Consider the following 18,069-nt stretch of genomic DNA (forward strand, 5'->3'; position numbering starts at 1 on the left):
TCTAAGGGCCTCAAGTACCAGGCAGAGGGGTCCTGAGACCGGAGCTTCCAGGAGCAGGTGGCGGCCTGCAGCGCTGGGAGACCGTCCTCGCGCCTCAGAAGTAATCACCCGAATGAGCTCTAGGGTGGGCCTCCTTAGGCCCCCGCGGGGCTGTGCTCATGGAACCTTCATCATATTCCGTTAGCAAAACCCTCCGTGGTGACCAGGCAGCAGACGGAAGGCAGAGGTCCCAGCCCCGGGCTGTTTCCTGGAGACGTGCCCTGTGCTGCCCCCCTGCCGCCCCTCGTTTCTTAGAAACCTTCCAGATGGGATAGAGGCCGGGGCTGCGCGCCCCCCCACTGCTGCCACGGGAGCGTTTGAGGGAGGGTTGGAGAGGAAAGGGAGTTGTGGGAAGTGGCGTCAGTCCTGGGGGGCTCCAGTGGGGGGCGCTCGGGCCTGGGGGCCTTTGGGAGACGCTGCCTAGCCTGCCCGGCACTCCTCTCTGGCCCCTCACCTGGGTCTGCGGCTCAGTCCCTCCAGGTCTGGAGACTCTGGGGACACAGGGGTGTTCTGGGGGCTTTCCAGGCTCGGAAGCTGGGCCGGTTCCCAGACCAGCTCTTTTGTAGACATCACCTGCCAGTCTCTTTCCTGCTCAGGGGACAGGGGCTTCCGACTCCCCCAGGGCCATGCTGCACCCCGCTCTTTCAGCCTTTGGGAGTCTGGTCCAGGGCCCTCGTGTGACTAAACCCCCGAGCGGCCCTTTCCCCGCAGCCTCGCCCGGCCCTGGAGCCCCCCCGTCTGCCCTCGAGTTTGCTTCTGGGTGCCCAGGCCTCTTGGGAACCCCCGTCCTGCCCAGTTAACGCTCGTCTCGCACCTCTGAGTATTTAATGCTGTACGTGGTCTGCGGGGGTGTGTGTGGTGTCCCATACCACACATGCACGTCCTGTGTGTCACCCCCAGGACCCAGCACATGAGGACACGCACCAGCCGCAGGGACTGACCTGGGGGGGGGCCTGGGGGGGCGACCGCGTGGCCAGCACGCTCTCAGGGCTGGTCATCGTGGCAGGAGAGGAGAGGAATCTGCCCCACAAGGCGTCACTTCCAGGATTGTCTGCATGTTTATGGAAGTACTAGTTATGCTTCATATGTTTTGTTAATGGTTATGTAGCTGTCAGGCAAATTTCATTATTTCTTATTACATCGTTAGAGGCCATTAAAACGGCATCAGCACACTGGGGTAATTATGCAGGCAGACGCACAACGACCGCGGTTGTGATTTTATAATCTAATCATGGCTGTCCGAGGACGCAGTGCTGATTGATGCGGCTCTTAGTCAGGTGGGCGGTGCTGCAGGGCCTCGCAGGCTCCCAGCCAGTGGGAGCTTCAACCAGCTCAGGGAACGCAGGCGCCAGCCTCATCCCGGGTCCCCCTTCGTGAGTCCTCGTGAGGCAGGGAGCGGTGTGATTTCCCTTCCGTGTGGTCGACTGCACTGACGAAGGGCAGTTCCTGAAGACGCAGCGGGAACTCACGGCCTGACGTGTTCACGAGGTCCTGTGCACAGGCCAGGTCAGCTGGACCCTGCAGGAGCCCGGCTAGGATGCGGCCCCCTGTCCCGTGCCCACCGCTGACCCTCCACACCTCCCTCCCCATGTGAGGACCCCCGCAGGTTTGGAGGATTCTGGAAGACGTGCTTCAGTTTCCTGGAGCAGAGATTGTACTTGTTTGTCTCCTGTCTTGTTTCCCTGGCGACTTGGCAGAACTGCCCCTGTTTTACAGCTGGGCAAACCGAGGCCTCGGAGGTTAAGGCTCAGCAGGGTAACAGATGGCGACACAGGACGCGGCTGTGCAGTGGAGACTCTATGCAGAGGCTTTCACATCCCCGCGCATCAGAGCAGGTGCTGGGGAGCGAGCGCCTGAGCTCACGTCGTGTTCGGCCATAAGGGGTTGGATATGCCCCGTGCAGCGGGGTGACCCTTCCCTCACTGGTGCCAGGGCCAGGGCTCGGCTGCACAGGGGCTGGGCCGTCACAGACCAGGTGTCAGGTAGGGAGTCGGTGACGGCAACACGGACCCTCCATACAGGGCGTGCTTTCCACGCTAGGCGGTCCCAGGGTCACAGCTGTGCATCCCGGGGTCACATGTGTGCATCCCAGAGGCATGTGTGTGGCGTCCCGGAAGGAAGGAGGGCCCTGGTGCCATCGGCCTCTCCCGCTGGTCCCACAAGTGTTGGGGCAGGTGAACAACCCCTGTGTGCTCCGTCTTTGGGAATCCACGGACACCCGTGAGATCTTTAGAGAAAACCGTCGGCACTGGAGGGAAGATTAGATTTGGGGGGGTCCCACGTTCCTGGAACTCTGCAGACGTAGTTTAGATTAGACACGTCCCAGAAGCCACGCTTAAACCCAGAGCCGCGCCGCATGGATCTGCTGTTAGTACTTTGATGGTGGGTGTGGACGCTCGTGTTAGGAAGCAGTTGCACTAGATGTCGTGACTCAGTCCCAGACATAGCCCCACCATCCACACGTGTGTCAGGCGCCGGTGGGAAGCGTCGTCACACGAGTGATCTGCACAGTAATTAGCGTTTAATTCAAGCACAGACATCAGGCAGTCGCTGCACTTGCTAGAGGCCCCAGAGCAACGGTTTTCAGACTGTTTGTGGAACTGGGGTTGGAGCAGAGAGGGGGAGGAACCCGATTCCCACGGCAAGGGGGGAAGACACCACGGCAGGAAGTCTCCAGGGGCCAGGGAGGCCCCCTTGTCCACCCTGGGAGCATCCAGCAGGGGCCGGGGAGAGGTTTGCTGCATCCCCTCGGACCCTGGGGCCTGGGGAGTCCACAGAGGATGCTGCATGCGACGTGGGCGGAGGGTCGGACAAGTCTTCCGGGTGCCACACGTAGGGGGGGCGGGGCCCGGGAAGACTCGGCTCGGCCGCAACAGCAGGGGTGGAGAGGGAAGGTGGCACTGCTGCAGGACGTGGTGACGTTTCTTGTACAGGGAGGTGACCGGGAGGCCCCGTGGCTGGATGAACCACCAGAGCTGTGGGCGCCACGGCAGGAGCTGCTTCAGGAGCGCTCGCTGCGCTTGCGGCGAGGCCCAGGCTCCTGGGTGGAATGTCCGACAACAGAGGTGCTGGAACGACGGCCATGCTACCCCTGGGGGCTCTGCAGTTCCCTCTGCAGAGGACCCGGCTGGCCAGGGAGCTGGGCCAGAGGCCGCCTGAGGGACAGGACCCGAGCGAGACCAGTGGTCACGAGTGGAGGTAGCCCCTGAATGCCAAGAAGCCCTGAGGCTCGTGGAGGCGTGGTCTGAGCTCCCACGACCTGGAGCAGTGGGCCGGCCTCTGGATGATGCGCTCGGGAAGGAGGGGAGGGGACAGAGTGGATGCAGAGGAGGTGGCACGTGGCACACGCCTGACTCGGTGATTTGGTTCCTGCTAGCGGTGTTTCTGCCGTTTCTGAGAGTGTCGCTGTCCTTTCCACGTAACTCTTCTCAAGCGCGGTCCCTTTCACTTGAGTCTCACTCTCGTGCACTTTTCCTTACATCACCCTTATTAGGAGTGCCTTTGAAATGATCCTGTCATAGACGCTGGAATTGGCGTGGAGTGGGTGGGAGGCCCGGCAGGGGGCAGGGCCAGGTTAGAACATGCAGGTGACAGGCGGCCTGGCAGCGTCTGGGGAGGTGCAGGGTGGTGTCACCTGTGACTCAGCTGGGCTCCCTTTAAGGGAGGACAGCCCTTGGGTCCTCAGGGTCCTCGCCGTAAATGGAGGCAACCGCGCCTGCTTTGCTGGAGAGATTAAACACGGTACACGCGAAGTTCCCATGCACATGGAGGCTCAGCAGATGGCAGGCACGTGGTTTTGTTCTCAGCGGTGTTATTCGGTGGTTGAATCTGTGCATACTGATAAGACTCCATGGCATCAGCGAGGAAGGCCCAGCCCCTGGACCAGGGGAGGGCAGTCGAACTGAACACTAAGCCTGTCGTGGGGAACCTCACCGATCACCAAGAAGAGCAGCTGCCTTGCCAGGGGCATCATGATGGCCAGGAGCCCCTGGAAACCACGCGTGTGACGGGAAGGGCCACCTCTGAGCGGCCCACGCCGTTCCGGGCCCCTCGACACCAACTCCTGGGAGTTGTGTCCGGGAGGAGATGACGGTCCAGGTGATGCGGAGCTGGGACAGTCCTGATGAAGGCGGCCTCCCTGCCCCCCTTCAGACGAATCAGTTGTTAAAAGGGGGATGTACTTTTCAAAGTCATGTGCAACACAGTATTTAAAAAGCTTTGAAAATTTTTTTTACCAGATATTCATTTTTAATTATTATTTATTTATTAATTAAGTTATTTATTTTTGCTGTGCTGGGTCTTCGTTGCTGCATGCGGGCTTTCTCCAGTTGCAGCAAGCAGGGGCCACTCTTCATCGTGGTGCGCGGGCCTCTCACTATCACGGCCTCTCTTGTTGTGTGGAGCATAGGCTCCAGACGCGCAGGCTCAGTAGTTGTGGCTCACGGGCCCAGCTGCTCCGCGGCATGTGATATCTTCCCGGACCAGGACTCGAACCCGTGTCCCCTGCATCGGCAGGTGGACTCTCAACCACTGCGCCACCAGGGAAGCCCCCCTGCCAGTTATTTTTTTACTGAGTAGTTCTAAAGATTTCAGTAAGTTTTTAAAACAGCTCCTTTCAGGAGAATTTTAAAAATACCCGTCTCTTTCCTTTCTGCTTTTGGTCCCTGCGGCTCCCTTGGGAACAGAATACTGAAAACAGTTTCCAGAACGATTTTTCTTTTTCCCTTGCAAGAACGTCTGCTTGTTATTGTTGGGTATTGGGGCTGGTTTGAACTTTTTGTAAGAGCCCTGCCGGGTGTGTGTTAGAAAAGCGAAGCCTGTGGATAGAATTCCTGGAATCTGGGAACAGCGTCACAGTGACCCCGCAAAGCCACCCCCGCGGAGGTTGCGTGTGGAGGAGCAGCGCCTGGGGTGCGTGTGGCGTTCAGGGAGGAGGCCCGTGTGCTGAGCGGTTCTCACGTCTGTTAAACGGTCTCTTCCAGGGTCTCGGGACCAACGGTGACCTTCAGGGTGCGCGCCAACCTCCAGAACGTGACAGCGGCGGACGCTGCGAAGGCGGCAGGTGAGGCTGCTTCCGCGCAAGCGCACGCACCCGCCCGGGCAGGGGAAGGGGGCCAGCTGCTCCGAGGACAGCCGTCTCCCCAGAGCCCCGATACTCATCGGGTGGGGCCCGGAGGGGAGTGGCTGGCCTCCCGGGGGTGGGGGGTGGTGACCGCACTGCTCGCTCGGATAGAAGGCGGTGTAGGGGCGGGGCTCCGGCCTCTGCGAAGAGCCCGTGTGGACAAAACAATGCCCTGGTGCTTTGAGGTTTTCCGTCCCGTCCCAGCCCAGCAGCTCGCACGGGCGTCACCGTGCCCGCCCGGCCCACGAGAGCACGGGACGAAGGTCTGAGTAGGCCAGTGCCTGACCTCGGCGTCCCTCTTGGAGCCCAGCCTGTCACGCGCTCACGCATTTCGAGATCTTCTGGGGGGGTCCCAGCGTGTGGTTGGTGTTTGTCACTGAATGAAAAACGCAAAGCGCAGAACGTGGGGTGTGTACGAAGGCTGCTTTCCCCTGCAGCCCACGTTTGTTTTCAGCTACTGAAAACTTGTGTAAAATGTACAGTCTTTCCGCCCAGTAAGAAAAATATAGGAAACCTGACAGAACCTGAGCCTCACGTTTCCCGGTAACTCAGTGGGAAGGACTCTCGTGCTTTATGGTCGTTTGTAAGCGCAGTGGCTGAATGCACTGACCCAGACGCAGCAGAAAATGACTCTTTGTTTCAGCCAATCCTGTATGTGGCTAAATACATGAACTATTTTTAATGAAACCTACATTTTCACCCCAGTGTACAGCGCAGCACGGTATTTGGGCTGACTTAGAGATCTGGGCATTTAGTTCTCGTCCATTGAGGTGTCACCTTATGGCCTCTATTAAAGTTTCTTTATCCAGTGACGGTCAACAGGGCATAAAAATAGCTGTAACACCCTATTTGGTGGAACAAACTGTAGCTCTTCTCTATTTTGGTTGCTGTTGGCTTTTCCTTGTAGGATATTTTGATGCCCTTAGGAACTCTGATTTGCTGAAAGGAATGATTTGGGGAACAGAATTTTTGGTTAAAGAAGAATTCCTTGCGGAGTTGTGCTACTTCCCAGAAAGCCTGTGGAGAGCTGACGCGCACGCCCCCAGCCCACATGCCTCCCAGGCTTCATTTCACTGTAACGGGGTGAGCTCGGGGTCCAGCTGAGCAGAGCGGCCTAGTGGGTCCCGGAGAAAGGAAGTCAGCAGATTCCATTCCAAACACTCCGCTGGATGAAAAGGAGCGGAATTCCGCGTCAGTGGCTTCACCCTGCGTGACCACGGGCGCTCTTTCCCTGCTCAGCACCCATTTTATGGTCCTCGTTCCTCAGCATAAGAGATTATTGAATATATTTAAGACCAAATCAGTTATCACTTTTTACCCAGAAATGCATTAACAATTGTTCCATAATTGGCAATTCATTCCAGTGCTGGGAAGTAATACTTTCAAAATTGGATTTGCTGGAACTTAAGGGTGCTCCGAATGGAATAAAATGGAATGAAGCCTTTTTATCTTTTAGAGTCGTGACAATATATTCATGACAATGGCATTTCATTTATTTTATTGCTTTCTGTGGGAAATGAGGTTGATTATTCGAAGTCTGGTTCCTTGGTCATTTTAAATGTGTTCACGTCAGGTACCGAGGGGGAAATTGTACATGCAGTTTGAGTGTCGTATCACCAACCCTCTAAATACTCAAATTTCTGAATTACATTTTCGTGAACCAGCATAGCTGTGCCAGCCAGGGTGTTTCTTGCTTGTGCAAAATGGATGACACACGTGCATAATTTTAAAACTTCGTTTCTTTGGTATTTTAAATAATTTCATGATGTTATGGATGCACCTGATGCTATACAGGGAAAGGATTACGGAGAAGAGTCTGTGACCATAGGATCTGAGCGTTTGGCGGCAGAATACCAAACTGTAGTGGCACCTCGACCCCGGCCACCTTGAGGGCGTGTTTGCTGCCACCGGGAGAAGCAGCCTCCTCCAATGCGGGGTCCACCTAGGGGTGGACGTGACCCCGTGTTATCAGGAAGAGTTTGAACTTAGAAGGACGTTTTGTGGCTCCAGTTTTAGAACATGATGTGGAATCTTACTAGTGTTGTTGTGGCAATGTGGGCGGGGCCGGCAGGATGGGCCGCGTACAGACCGCCCAGCCTTCCGCCCGCGTGTCGGTGCCCCTGCAGATCCCAGGACCGTTTGCCTTTGGTTCTCGCCGTGGGGCTTCCTGGCACTGCGCTGTACGCCCCTCTTGTTACCAACAAAGGGAGACGTGACCCTGTGATGGAGTTCAAAGGGCATTTCCTTTGCCTATTCTGCACAGGGTGGTACAGAACTTAATGAAGAGTCATGTAGCCGATGACACGTCTGTCCCCGTCAGACATGGTCCGTGTTTGTCCTGAAAGGTGGATGCAGTGGGTTTCCTTATACGGGTGGTTCTTTCCTGGGCATTAATTAGTGAACTTGGGCGTGGACGTCAGGTGTGAGTGAACAGTGGTTCCCTGGAGACACTTCCTGCGTTCAGAGCACACAGAGAAAACTGGTGGTTATGTTCAGTCTTCGTGGCCACGTCATCTAGTCAAATTGAGCAGGACAGAAAAATCCTTTTCTCACTCTTCATTTTCTCGGTAGCTTATCCTTAAGTAGCGTATTTGTAACCCGTGTGTGCGTCTCCCTTCAGGGAGGATGTGCTTGATCACCTTTAGAGGAAGCACACACTCTGCTCCCTGCGCCCCGCGGAGACGCCTGCCCCGTGGTCCTTGGGGCCGTGGCCTCTTGCGTGCGCTGCGCATCCCTCCTGCCCTGAGATCGGCCATGTCTTCTACCCTCCCGGGGGCCTTTTCAGCCTCAGCTCCTCTTTGCTGGGGTGTTTGACTCATGACTGTCCGGCAGGTGATGGGCCGGGCTCAGAGGCTTGTCTCCCTTGTATCTTAGCAGCTACCAGCTGCGTCCTGTCTAATCCAAGCTCTGGCCTCAGCACTCGGCTTCCATTCTCCCTCTGGGCTCATTTCAAGTAACACACGTGATTTTAAATCCTAGCATCTCCCGTTTGGAGAACGATGCCTTTAAACACTGTTGGGTGCGGGCCCAGGGCTGGGAACCAGGACAGCTGGACGCCAAGAGCCACCCCGGACCGTGAGCTCTGCCCAGCCTCCAGGTGAAGGGGGCAGGCATGTCCTTCTGCAAAGTGTGATGCCGTCGCTCCTGGGAGATCGGAGTGACCCCTGCTGTGATGCCCACGCAATGCAGCTGTCTGGACGGCCGACCAGGCTTCTCCCTGACGGGAGCACCACGTGAGGCCCAGGCCACAGGGACATCTGCAGAGCCCGGCCTTCGGAGGAGGGGATGCCTCACCTGGGTGCTTGTCGGGGGGCTCTGAGGACCAGCGTGGGTGCCAGGTGGGCTGGAGGAGAGAAGGGGGCCGTGCAAGGGGCAGCCACGGGTCCGGGCGGGGCCGGCAGCTTGACTGTCACCCGACTCAACTCATGGCAGAGCCTTTGGGTCCATGAGAAGGGCTCAGCGAGTTCATGGCGGCTTGTGGGGTCAGCGCTGCCTTCCTGACACCCAAGGGGCTTGGCCAGTGGCCCAGGTGCCCGCACCTGCACAAGAATCCCGGAACAAGGAGGCTGCTGGCCCAGGGGAGGAGGGGCTCCTTGCGGCAGCGCCAGCTGCACACACAGGTTCCCCTGACGGCCCGGCCTGCTTGCCGTGGTCACACCCTCCGTTCTTGCCTGGGATGCAGTGCCTGCACCTGTGAGTGTGGGCAGGCAGCTGTGCGTGTAGGTGCCCGGAACCGGTTTTGCACGCAGTGTGCTTTCATTGTGATTGAGAGCCCGGAATAAATGTTGGAGGGGCTGGTGAGCCCTGGAGCTAGAAAGAAGGCTGTGCTTTTTCAACGAGACTGAGGAGGATGCTTTGGAAGTGCTCGTGCAGCCCAGCTGCTGAGAAACCGTGCTCTCTGCAGGTGAGCGGGACGCCTGTTAAAAGCTGGTAAAAGCCAAAGCCTACAGGGACTCTCATCTTCTCCAAGACGTGACGTGAGAGAATGGGAGGATTTTTAGGTAAAAGCGACGTCGGGGTTCTTCCTGATCCGTGCCTTGTGGCACAGATGAGAAACGCAGGCCAGAGTGGCGGTGGGCTCGTGGTGGGACGCGGGGAGCCTGCGGGGTCTGCTGACCGGCCCGTGGCAGCGGCGGGGAGCGGCCTGGTCTCAGCTCGCCAGGCAGTTCTGGTGCGGTCGCCTCACAGCCTCGGGCAGGTTCCAGGTCGAGGGCCCGTGAAGCCTGGCTGAACCTCGGGGGTCACCAGCGACGGGCAGGGGGCCCTGCAGGGTCAGCTCACCTGCTGCTCCCATTTCAGCAGGCGGGTTGGCAGACACGGCGCCCGAGGACTGAGGCGGGAAGATGGGCAGCAGAGGAAACCGGCCGGGGGTCTGGGGACTCGGCAAGGGTCTCGGACTCCAACAGGGTGATTCCGGAAAAGAATCTGAATAATTTTCCAGCTCTGTCTGTCGTATATCCTGTGTTGTTACCTGGAAGGGACGAGCTTGCTTTATTTCGCTGAATGGATAGACTGTGTGTTTCCAAAGTGAAGTGGGCGACAGAGGCCTGTCCTCCTGCTGGCCGTCGGATGCACCCTCCATGTCTGCCGTCCAGGAACGAGGCTCATCTGGGCCAGGGGTCACCATGGCCGAGTGAACGTTCCCCCTCCGCAGAGGGAATGTGGCCTGGAGCCCCTGCTTTAGCGGGTGCTTGTGCTTTTCCTGAGGATGAGAAAGGAGTCTAAAGACAGAGCCGCGGTCCTCACGCCTGTTCGGGAGGAAGCAGGGGTGGTGACGGCTTCATCCTGGATGGATTCGCGACCAGCTGCAGAACACGCGGCGGGTGGAAAGGTGCCGCTCTTGCTACTGGAAACAATGAATCTATTAACAGTGAAAACATGCTGTCACTCGGGGGATAGTTCAGTTTTTGGAGAACGCAGCTCAAGAAGTTCCTGTGATAACTGTCGGGGCTGCTCCCTCTTCATACTTATGTGAAGACAGAATCTGCTTCTGTTCGGATAGACTTGGAGACCCGTCTGCAGACGAATCTCCTGTCTCATCCTCGGTCCCAGAAAGGCATTTTCTGGCTTCTTTTGGGCACCCCCTCCCACTGCTACAGCCCGCAGCAGAGTGGACGGGAGGCTGAGACCAGGCGTTTTCCACGCACAGGCCTCCCTTTCCTCCTGGGATCTGCTGGCTGCCCCAGAGTTGGATACAGCCCAGAGCCGAGGGCCGTTCGTGGGCAGCTGTCAGTGTCAGAACCAAATGCCGACATGATGCGATCCTGCAAAGGCAGAGGAGTCGGGACGGGAGTGGAGCCCAGAGCTTGGGGGTCCTGGGGGGCCAGACCCACGCAGGTTCTGGAAGCTGTGAGCATTGCCCGGGGCTGGGTGTGCGAGGGTGGAAATGTGGACCCAGGCTGGCCTGCTTACTCCCTGGCCAAACACGAGTGCAGAACCGGGGAGTGGGAAGGGGCCGGCTTAGCTTCGAGGTGTCCACGCCGAGGACTTCTACGTTCTGTTGTCTCTGGGGTCGAGGCGTCTCATGGAGCTGCTTTTAGTCGAGGCCAGTTTCCCACTTACCAGTCATTGGTTGGTACCAACGCAGGGCGGCCAAGTGCCAGGCCCTGTGCCGGCAGTGGGGATGCTGGGGTGACGGAACAGAGACTGGGCTCTGGTGAAGGTGCGGCCCAGCGAGGGAGATGGAGGAGGAGGACGTAAACATGCAGCGCGATGTAATATGGCGTGGCACGGCGTAATGACGCGCTCTATAGCGTCGTCCAGTAAGATGCCAGGTAAGGCAGTGTCGCATCGCGTGTACTGTCACATGATATAATTTTGTCATTACGTAGTTATTTGATATCACCTGACGTTGTATAGTACACGATATAGCATGACGTGGTGCATGGTGTGTTATAGCGTAGCGTTGTATGTAGCAGTACGATGTAACATACTGTAAGACAGTACACCGTACGATAGTGTACCGTACATCACATCACCTCAGGGAACGTGGAGTGGTCTGAAGAGAAACCAGGCAGGGCATGGGCACTGGACGGGTCGGGACGGGAGCTGGTTTAAATGGTGGCCAGACAAGGCCCCGAGCGGCCGTAGAGACAGAAGCTGAGGCCGCCGGCAGCCAGGCCTCTGCGTACGAGCAGTGGGATGTCTGCATCTCTGGGTCGGGGCCCTGGATCTGGGAGTTGGTGACACGATGCCCAGCACATCCTTGGAGTCTGTTTGTGGTTGTCAAGGTGGGTTTTGTAGTCTCACACTTATAAGCCCTGTTTCCTTCCTTCCTTCTCCTTCCCTCTTCCCGCTCTGTGCTGGTGCCAGGAGTCACAGAGAACCATACAGAACAGGTCTTGTCCTCTCCAAGCCTGGAGTCTGCTGGAAAGAGAGACATTGTGGCCCAGACAGCCTGGGGAGGCAGGGAGGGCTTCCTGGAGGAGGCATCTTGCAGGAGCACTGGGGTTCACGAGGGGGCGCGATGGGCTCAGACCTGCAGTTTTAATTGTGATACATGACACTTCTGAAAGCTCCTGGCTTCACCTCGAGGGATGTATGGGGAGATGAGGTGCGCTAGAGGTGTTTGTGTGGTCCAGAGGGACACGCGTCACGGATGGGGACACGGCGACGTCGTGGGTGAGGTCACAGGGGCCCTGGGGACACGTCTGCTGGACCTGGTGTATGATGACGGTGCTGGGTGTGCGAGAAGCTTCCAAGCTGAGGGCACCAGATTTTCTGGCTGGGTCACCTGGGCAGAGGGGCGTTTGCCGGGCGGTGGCGGGGCGGGCAGGAAGCACTCAGGACAGGACGACGTGTTATGGGGACGCGGTAAGTGCGGTTTGGCCCATGTGCGTCTGGGGCCCCGAGTCTCCAAGAGGGACCCGTGCAGGTGCAGCTGGAGAGAAGTGGCCCCAGCGGCCCCGAGCTGACCCGAGCCGGGCAGGTGCCACCTGAGCAGCTGCTGTCTGTGGAGGGCAGACTTCTCTGTCACACGGGCCCCGCCCAGCCCTGTGACCTGTGGCCCAGCGCTCTGGGGCTAAGTCCCAGTTGGCTCGTGTGAGAATGACGCAGGAACCCTGATCCACAGGACCGTCGAGGGCTGGGTGAGGGCGTGCTGAGGAGCGGGCCTGGCACGCGGGCCCCCGCTGGGCAGGGTCCTGTGAGCTGCCCCTGGGATGTGGTTGCCAGACTCCTTCCCTACACGTGGGCCTCCCCCTCCACTGCTGCAGCCCTCGGCCCTGGGGGCTCAGTGCTGATCTCAGTGGTCAGGGCGTAGCCGGCCGCCCTTGGAGGAGGTGACCCGCCACGTGCAGGGCTCAGGTGGACGCTGTGTCCAGTTCCGGGGCTCCGGGCCCCCGGCGACACGCAGAGGACACATGCTGCTGTCCCTTTGCCCTTCTGCTTAGTGAGTGTCCAAAACCCCAGTCCTTCCAAGTCACGCAACTGTTCCCACAGTTGATCGTTGTGACGCTTTGTCGGCACGTGAACGCTGTTCCTCCTCTTCTCAGCACAAACCTGAGTGTCTTTGTGCCTAAGTGGGAGGTGGCTGGTTTTAAAAATAGGGCTGTGGCCGCAGCGCAAGACAGGCACCCGCGGGAGGAGACGCGGTGACAGCACGGACGGGCCACCAGCAGCGTGCGGGGAGGGACAGTGTGGCCCGTGGCCGGGGCCTCCTTCAGCAGTTTCCGGCGGGCCCCCTGCCCCCGGCCGCACAGCTGGGCGAGCGCAGTGTGTCCCAGCCGCCTCCCGGGGCTCTCTGGCTGCACCAGTCCCCATGGCAACGGCGGAGGGCGCGCAACAGCGGAGCAGCCATGAACGTGTTTCCCTGTTTCTGCAGGCTGGCTGCTCCAGGTGGGGTCTGAGTGGAGGCTCCCAGCCCAGGCCCTCCCTGGCCCCCACGATGCTGGGTCGGTAATCCTGGAGCCCTGCGCAGACCTGGGGGCCTCCTTCCTCCTGGGTGGCCGTCGGACCAGCTCTACGACCAAGCTCAGGTCTTTGACACTTGAGGTGTCCTGATGCTATAATTTCAGAGGCCCTGTGACGCCTAACTGTTTAACAAATTCTTCCCACGAGCCCTTCGGTGTCTGAGCGCCTCACCATTTCTCCTAGACGCACCTGCAGCGTGGAGTCCCTCCGCACACCTGGCAGCCGCGGGCGGTCACCTGCCTGGCCCAGGGCAGGTCCCGCAGATGCTGGGATCAGGAGAGGCACCTCTCGCCGCAGGACAGAGGGTCAGGAGCTGAGAGCCCCCTGCAGGGGGGGCAGGGGCTGGGCCTGGCCTCGTCTGTTGGCACTTGGGCGGGAAGCCCTTGGAAGCGGGTGGGGACGTTTGTCGCAGGCAGGTCTCGCTGTTAGCAGGCTGCTGAGGTCAGTGCTGCCTTCCTGGGCTTATTTCCCACCCACTTGCCCATTTTCCTCCTGCACAGTGACACTGAGGCTCCGATGGCCCATTCTTGAAAGTGAGCCCCTAATTACAGGGCGTGCTGGTACCCCGGGTCCATCTAGTTACAGGGCACACCGGTACCCCGGGTCCATCTAGTCACAGGGCACACCGGTGTCTGAAGTGCGTGTAGTTTACAGGGCATGCCGGTACCTGAGGTCCATCTAATTTACAAGTGACATTGGTACCCCAAGTCCATCTAATTCACAGGGGATGTTGGTACCCCAAGTCCATCTAATTCACAGGGGATGTTGGTATCCCAAGTCCATCTAATTCACAGGGGATGTTGGTACCCCAAGTCTATCTAAGTCACAGGGGATGTTGGTACCCCAAGTCTATCTAAGTCACAGGGGATGTTGGTACCCCAAGCCCATCTAATTCACAGGGGATGTTGGTATCCCAAGTCCATCTAATTCACAGGGGATGTTGGTACCCCAAGTCCATCTGGCCCTGAGACACAAGTCTGAAAAGGCACCGTGTGCATCGGGGAGCTGCGGTAACTCCGCAGGTGGCTGTGTTATGGGACAGCAGCCCTTGGGGTGATGCTGAATATGTGACATGCAAATCAGCCAGCAAACAAAAGGCTCCACGGGATGGCGTGTGAGCCCAGCTGGAGCAGCTCCCACGGCCCCCTCTGTGGGAAGAGGAGTCACACGGTGGGTGCCGGCTTCCAGGCGAGCTGGCTGCAGGATCGCCCACACGCTAAGAGCCAGTCTGCACGGGCTCCCGTCCCAGCCTGGCCCGGCGCCCCCTCTGCTCTTTCTTGGCAGCCGAAGTTGGGGACACAGACCCGCAAGAGTGGGGACCAGGGTTCAGAGCTGAGTCCCAGCCCCCGTCCTGCAGCTCCGTCGTGTGACGGCTCCTTTGTCGGGCTCCCGGCTCCTTCTCTGTGGGACGGGACTGGTAATTTTGCCCCTGGGGTCGCAGTGGGATTAAACAATGGAGGAGGAGTTGGGTGTGAGTGAAACTTTGCTTCTACAGGGTTGGCAGGCTGCTGTCACCGCCCACCTTGGATTTCTGTCAGTTTTGCTTGCCCGGAGTGCGTGGCGGTCTCCGTGTGGCCGGAGCTGCATTGGTGCTTCGTGGGGTTGGACGAAGGGGAACCGGCCATGTGTGAGGATTGTGGGAGGGTCGCAGGCTGATGGGACCATTGCGTGGTCATTAAACGTGGACCCAGGTCTTCCTGGAGGGGGAGGGAGGTGTGTGGCCACCGTCTGCCCCGGACTTCCTTCTGCTCGAGGACCGAGGCCCGCATCGTGAGGGCAAAGCCTCGGTGTGGATGGTCGCCCAGGGGGAGGCAGCTCAGGAAGTACGCCCGCGGGATCGATGCCCTCGTGCTGATTAAGGTGGTTGTACAATTCCTCCTTTTCCATTTAAAGGCGGTTTGCTGTCTGTCAACACCTTGTCTGATTACAATTGCAAAGCATGAAAAAGCAAATTCACAATGAAAAGTCTTCAGCAAAAGCAATGATAGGATTCCCTCCTACAGGATAGAATGGTACAAATAAAGTCTTGCCAATGTCACAACCAAATCGACATCCCCAAACTGCCCCTCGAGGAGGTAACCCAAGCTGCCACTTGGAGAAAACTTGGTCATGATGAGCGAATATAGACGCCCCGGCTGGATGACGGCGAGCCGCATCCTGTAGGTGCTCGCCCGGGTGCAGTGCTTTATTTAACCCTGTGACCTTTAAGAATGAGAACAATGACACCATCAGCGGGGCCTTCCTGCAGGGGCTGCTGTTTCACCTCTCTTGGCTGCAGAGCTTAGAGCAGGGATGCTCTGCGCTGGGCCCTTCGTGATTCTAGGGACCTTGGCAGAGACAAGCAAACCACGGGGCAGCAAGGGCAGCACCCCTGGCGCTTCCCCGGCTTCCTCGTTTCCTCCTCCTGCACAGTGAGGGAGTGAAAGGAAAGGGCAGGCAGGGCCCGGAGCCCCTGCAGAGGGGCCGCCTGCTTGCCAGGGCTCTGCCTGGGCTGCTGCCCAGGACCCCGCAGCCCACCCCTTCACATACCTCCACTGGCTCCTCCTCCAGCCCCCGTGCTGCCCTTCCTGCATCTCCCAGCCCTGCCTCTTCCCCGGACCCCGGACCCCGGATCCGCACCAGCTCAGCAGGAAGCCTCCCAGTCTGCCCGTCACTGCCCATTCGACCCGCAAGGCCTCCCCCTCCTCCCCCAGGGGCGGCCCTCGGCCAGGCTGGCTTCTTGCGGCTCCTGGGCAAACCACGGTTGGCGCCCAGCCAGGCTCCCATGTCTGCGTCTGGCTGGCAGCTCTCACTTCCGCGCTGGGGAGCGGTGTGGCAGAATGACCGTGTGGCCCCAAAGGCTGCACTCTTTACTCCGTGGCCCTTTGCAGAGTCCTAGGACGGTGGTTTTCAGCGTGTGGTCCCCCAGAGCGACCACATCAGTATCGACTGAGAACTTGTTAAAAATGCAAATTCCTGGGCTTCCCTGGTGGCACAGTGGTTGAGAGTCTGCCTGCCAATGCAGGGGACACGGGTTCGTGCCCCGGTCCGGGAGGATCCCACATGCCACGGAGCGGCTGGGCCCGTGAGCCATGGCCGCTGAGCCTGCGTGTCCGGAGCCTGTGCTCCACAACGGGAGAGGCCACAACAGTGAGAGGCCCGTGTACAGCAAAAAAAAAACCAAATTCCTGGGTCCCCAGGTGTCCTGAAGCCCATACTCTGGGGAGGGGGCACAATCCGTGTTGGAACCAGCCCCGCAGGGGCTGCTGTGATGCAGGCACTTGAGAACCTCTGGCTGTTGTAGACAGACATCCCCAGACACCCACCTGAATCTGCAGAGGTCTCCAGACCCGCCGCCCGCTGGGGCTTTGCCATGCAGGGGCGCAGACGGTGTCTGTGGTCGGCGGGAACAGTGATGTGGACAAAAGGAAAATGTGGGCGCTTGAAATGCGTGCCCTGTTTCAAGAGCCGCCCTAAATGGAGGAGTCCTGATTAAAAAGTGCGTTTATGGCAGTTTCATTTATACGGAAGTAGACACTTCATCCTAACCTCCCTCCCCTCCCTCCGTCCATCTGGACACACCTCTGACTGTCCAGGCCGTCCCAGCGCTTCTGCGTTGGCTTTGCTGCTGGTGGAGGAGACGGGAACAAGCCTGCTCTGTCCCCAGCTCTGAGGTCATCTGTAGCGATGACTGCTCCCCTGTGACGCTTCCCAGGACGAGGGGAAAGGCCGGAGGGTCTGCTGGCTGCTTCGCGCTGGTCAGCCTTAGGGACCTGCTACGGGGTCTGGTTGCCAGTGGGACCCGGGCCCGCTTGGCTCCCGTCACCGGCTCTTTCTTGAGGCAGCCCGAAGTCCCAACAGGGCAGGCACCTCCAGAAGGCGGCCCACTGGGTGAGAGCTGGGACCACTCAGAGTCCTAGAAGTAACCTTAACCTTAACATCTTCCCGTGGAAAATCATTTTTTGTGTTTCACAATGTTTTGGAACGTCTCCACTGCATGTTGTAAATGCCTCACGTGTCCACCTGGAAGTCGGGACCCCTTTTAGTGCTCTGAGGGTCTTTCTAGGTTGAAGAACTTGGGAGACATTCGAAGATGCCTGCAGAAGAAGCGCAGCCCTAGGTGCCTGAGCCCAGCCCCCTTGGAACGCACGCCTAGTTAAGGCTCTTTCCCACCTGGAGCCAGAAAGGCGGGCGCCTCGGGAAGGAGGGAGGAAGCACCTGGCTCAGAACTCGGCGACCTGGGTTGGGCTGGAACCTGAGGGTGGAGCGTACCCTCACACGAGTCCTCCTTTTTCTCGACTTTAAAGAAACATTCTCAAGAACCAAATGATCATGTAACTTTCTTCTTCTAAAATAATGCAGAGAGACAGTGACATTCTCATGCTCTGGGGTAATTTCCATTCTGAATATGAAATGTCTCATCATTTAAGAAAAGTCAGATTTCGTTTATCTGTAATTAAATCTAGAATGTGTTATTCTTTGAAGGCCCTGGTGGATTTTCAACTTTGTTGTTCTAAAAATGAATTGAGTGAGGGACTCCCCTGGCGGTCCAGTGGTTAGGACTCCGCGCTCCCACCGCAGGGGGCGCGGGTTCCCTCCCTGGTCCGGGACCTAGATCCCGCATGCCCCGCGGCACAGCCAAAAAAAAAAAATGAACGAGTGAAACGGTTCCCAGCACCAGTTTAATGAATGGCTCCACTTGCTGTACTGTCCACCCATCGTGGAAGCAAGAGTCCTGAACCGTCGTGGACTTGACCTGTGGCTGTGCTGTTGCCGTGACCCCGTCTACCCCGCGCACAGCACCGCTGGCAGACACCATCCTCATAAGGCACAGCTGGCGGCCTCTGTGCCTCTCAGACACTTACCTGAGACTTACCTTCATGCGGCCAGAACACCACTGGAGAACAGCTGGCGCTGGAGGCCTGAGTGCCGAGGGTGGTTCACCAGCCACTCCTGGAGGTTCCCCAAGACGTGTCCACGCTGGCCACTGAAAGGAGCCCTCGGGGGACAGCACACCT

At 58.5% G+C, this 18,069-nt stretch overlaps 1 protein-coding gene across 1 annotated transcript in view; it reads left to right on the forward strand.

The window, feature by feature from the left end:
- Positions 1–18,069, forward strand: part of PTPRN2 (protein tyrosine phosphatase receptor type N2) — a 701,491-nt gene that overhangs the window by 285,119 nt on the left and 398,303 nt on the right. Inside the window, exon 11 of the mRNA XM_089917106.1 lies at positions 5,022–5,101. Coding sequence (XP_089773232.1) covers positions 5,022–5,101 — 80 coding nt within the window. The remainder of the gene's footprint in view (positions 1–5,021; positions 5,102–18,069) is intronic.

Source organism: Delphinapterus leucas, chromosome 9, assembly GCF_059928025.1.
Source record: "Delphinapterus leucas isolate spDelLeu-1000000601 "Yukka" chromosome 9, BTC_Dleu_Yukka2, whole genome shotgun sequence".
NCBI classification, from domain to species: Eukaryota; Metazoa; Chordata; class Mammalia; order Artiodactyla; family Monodontidae; genus Delphinapterus; species Delphinapterus leucas.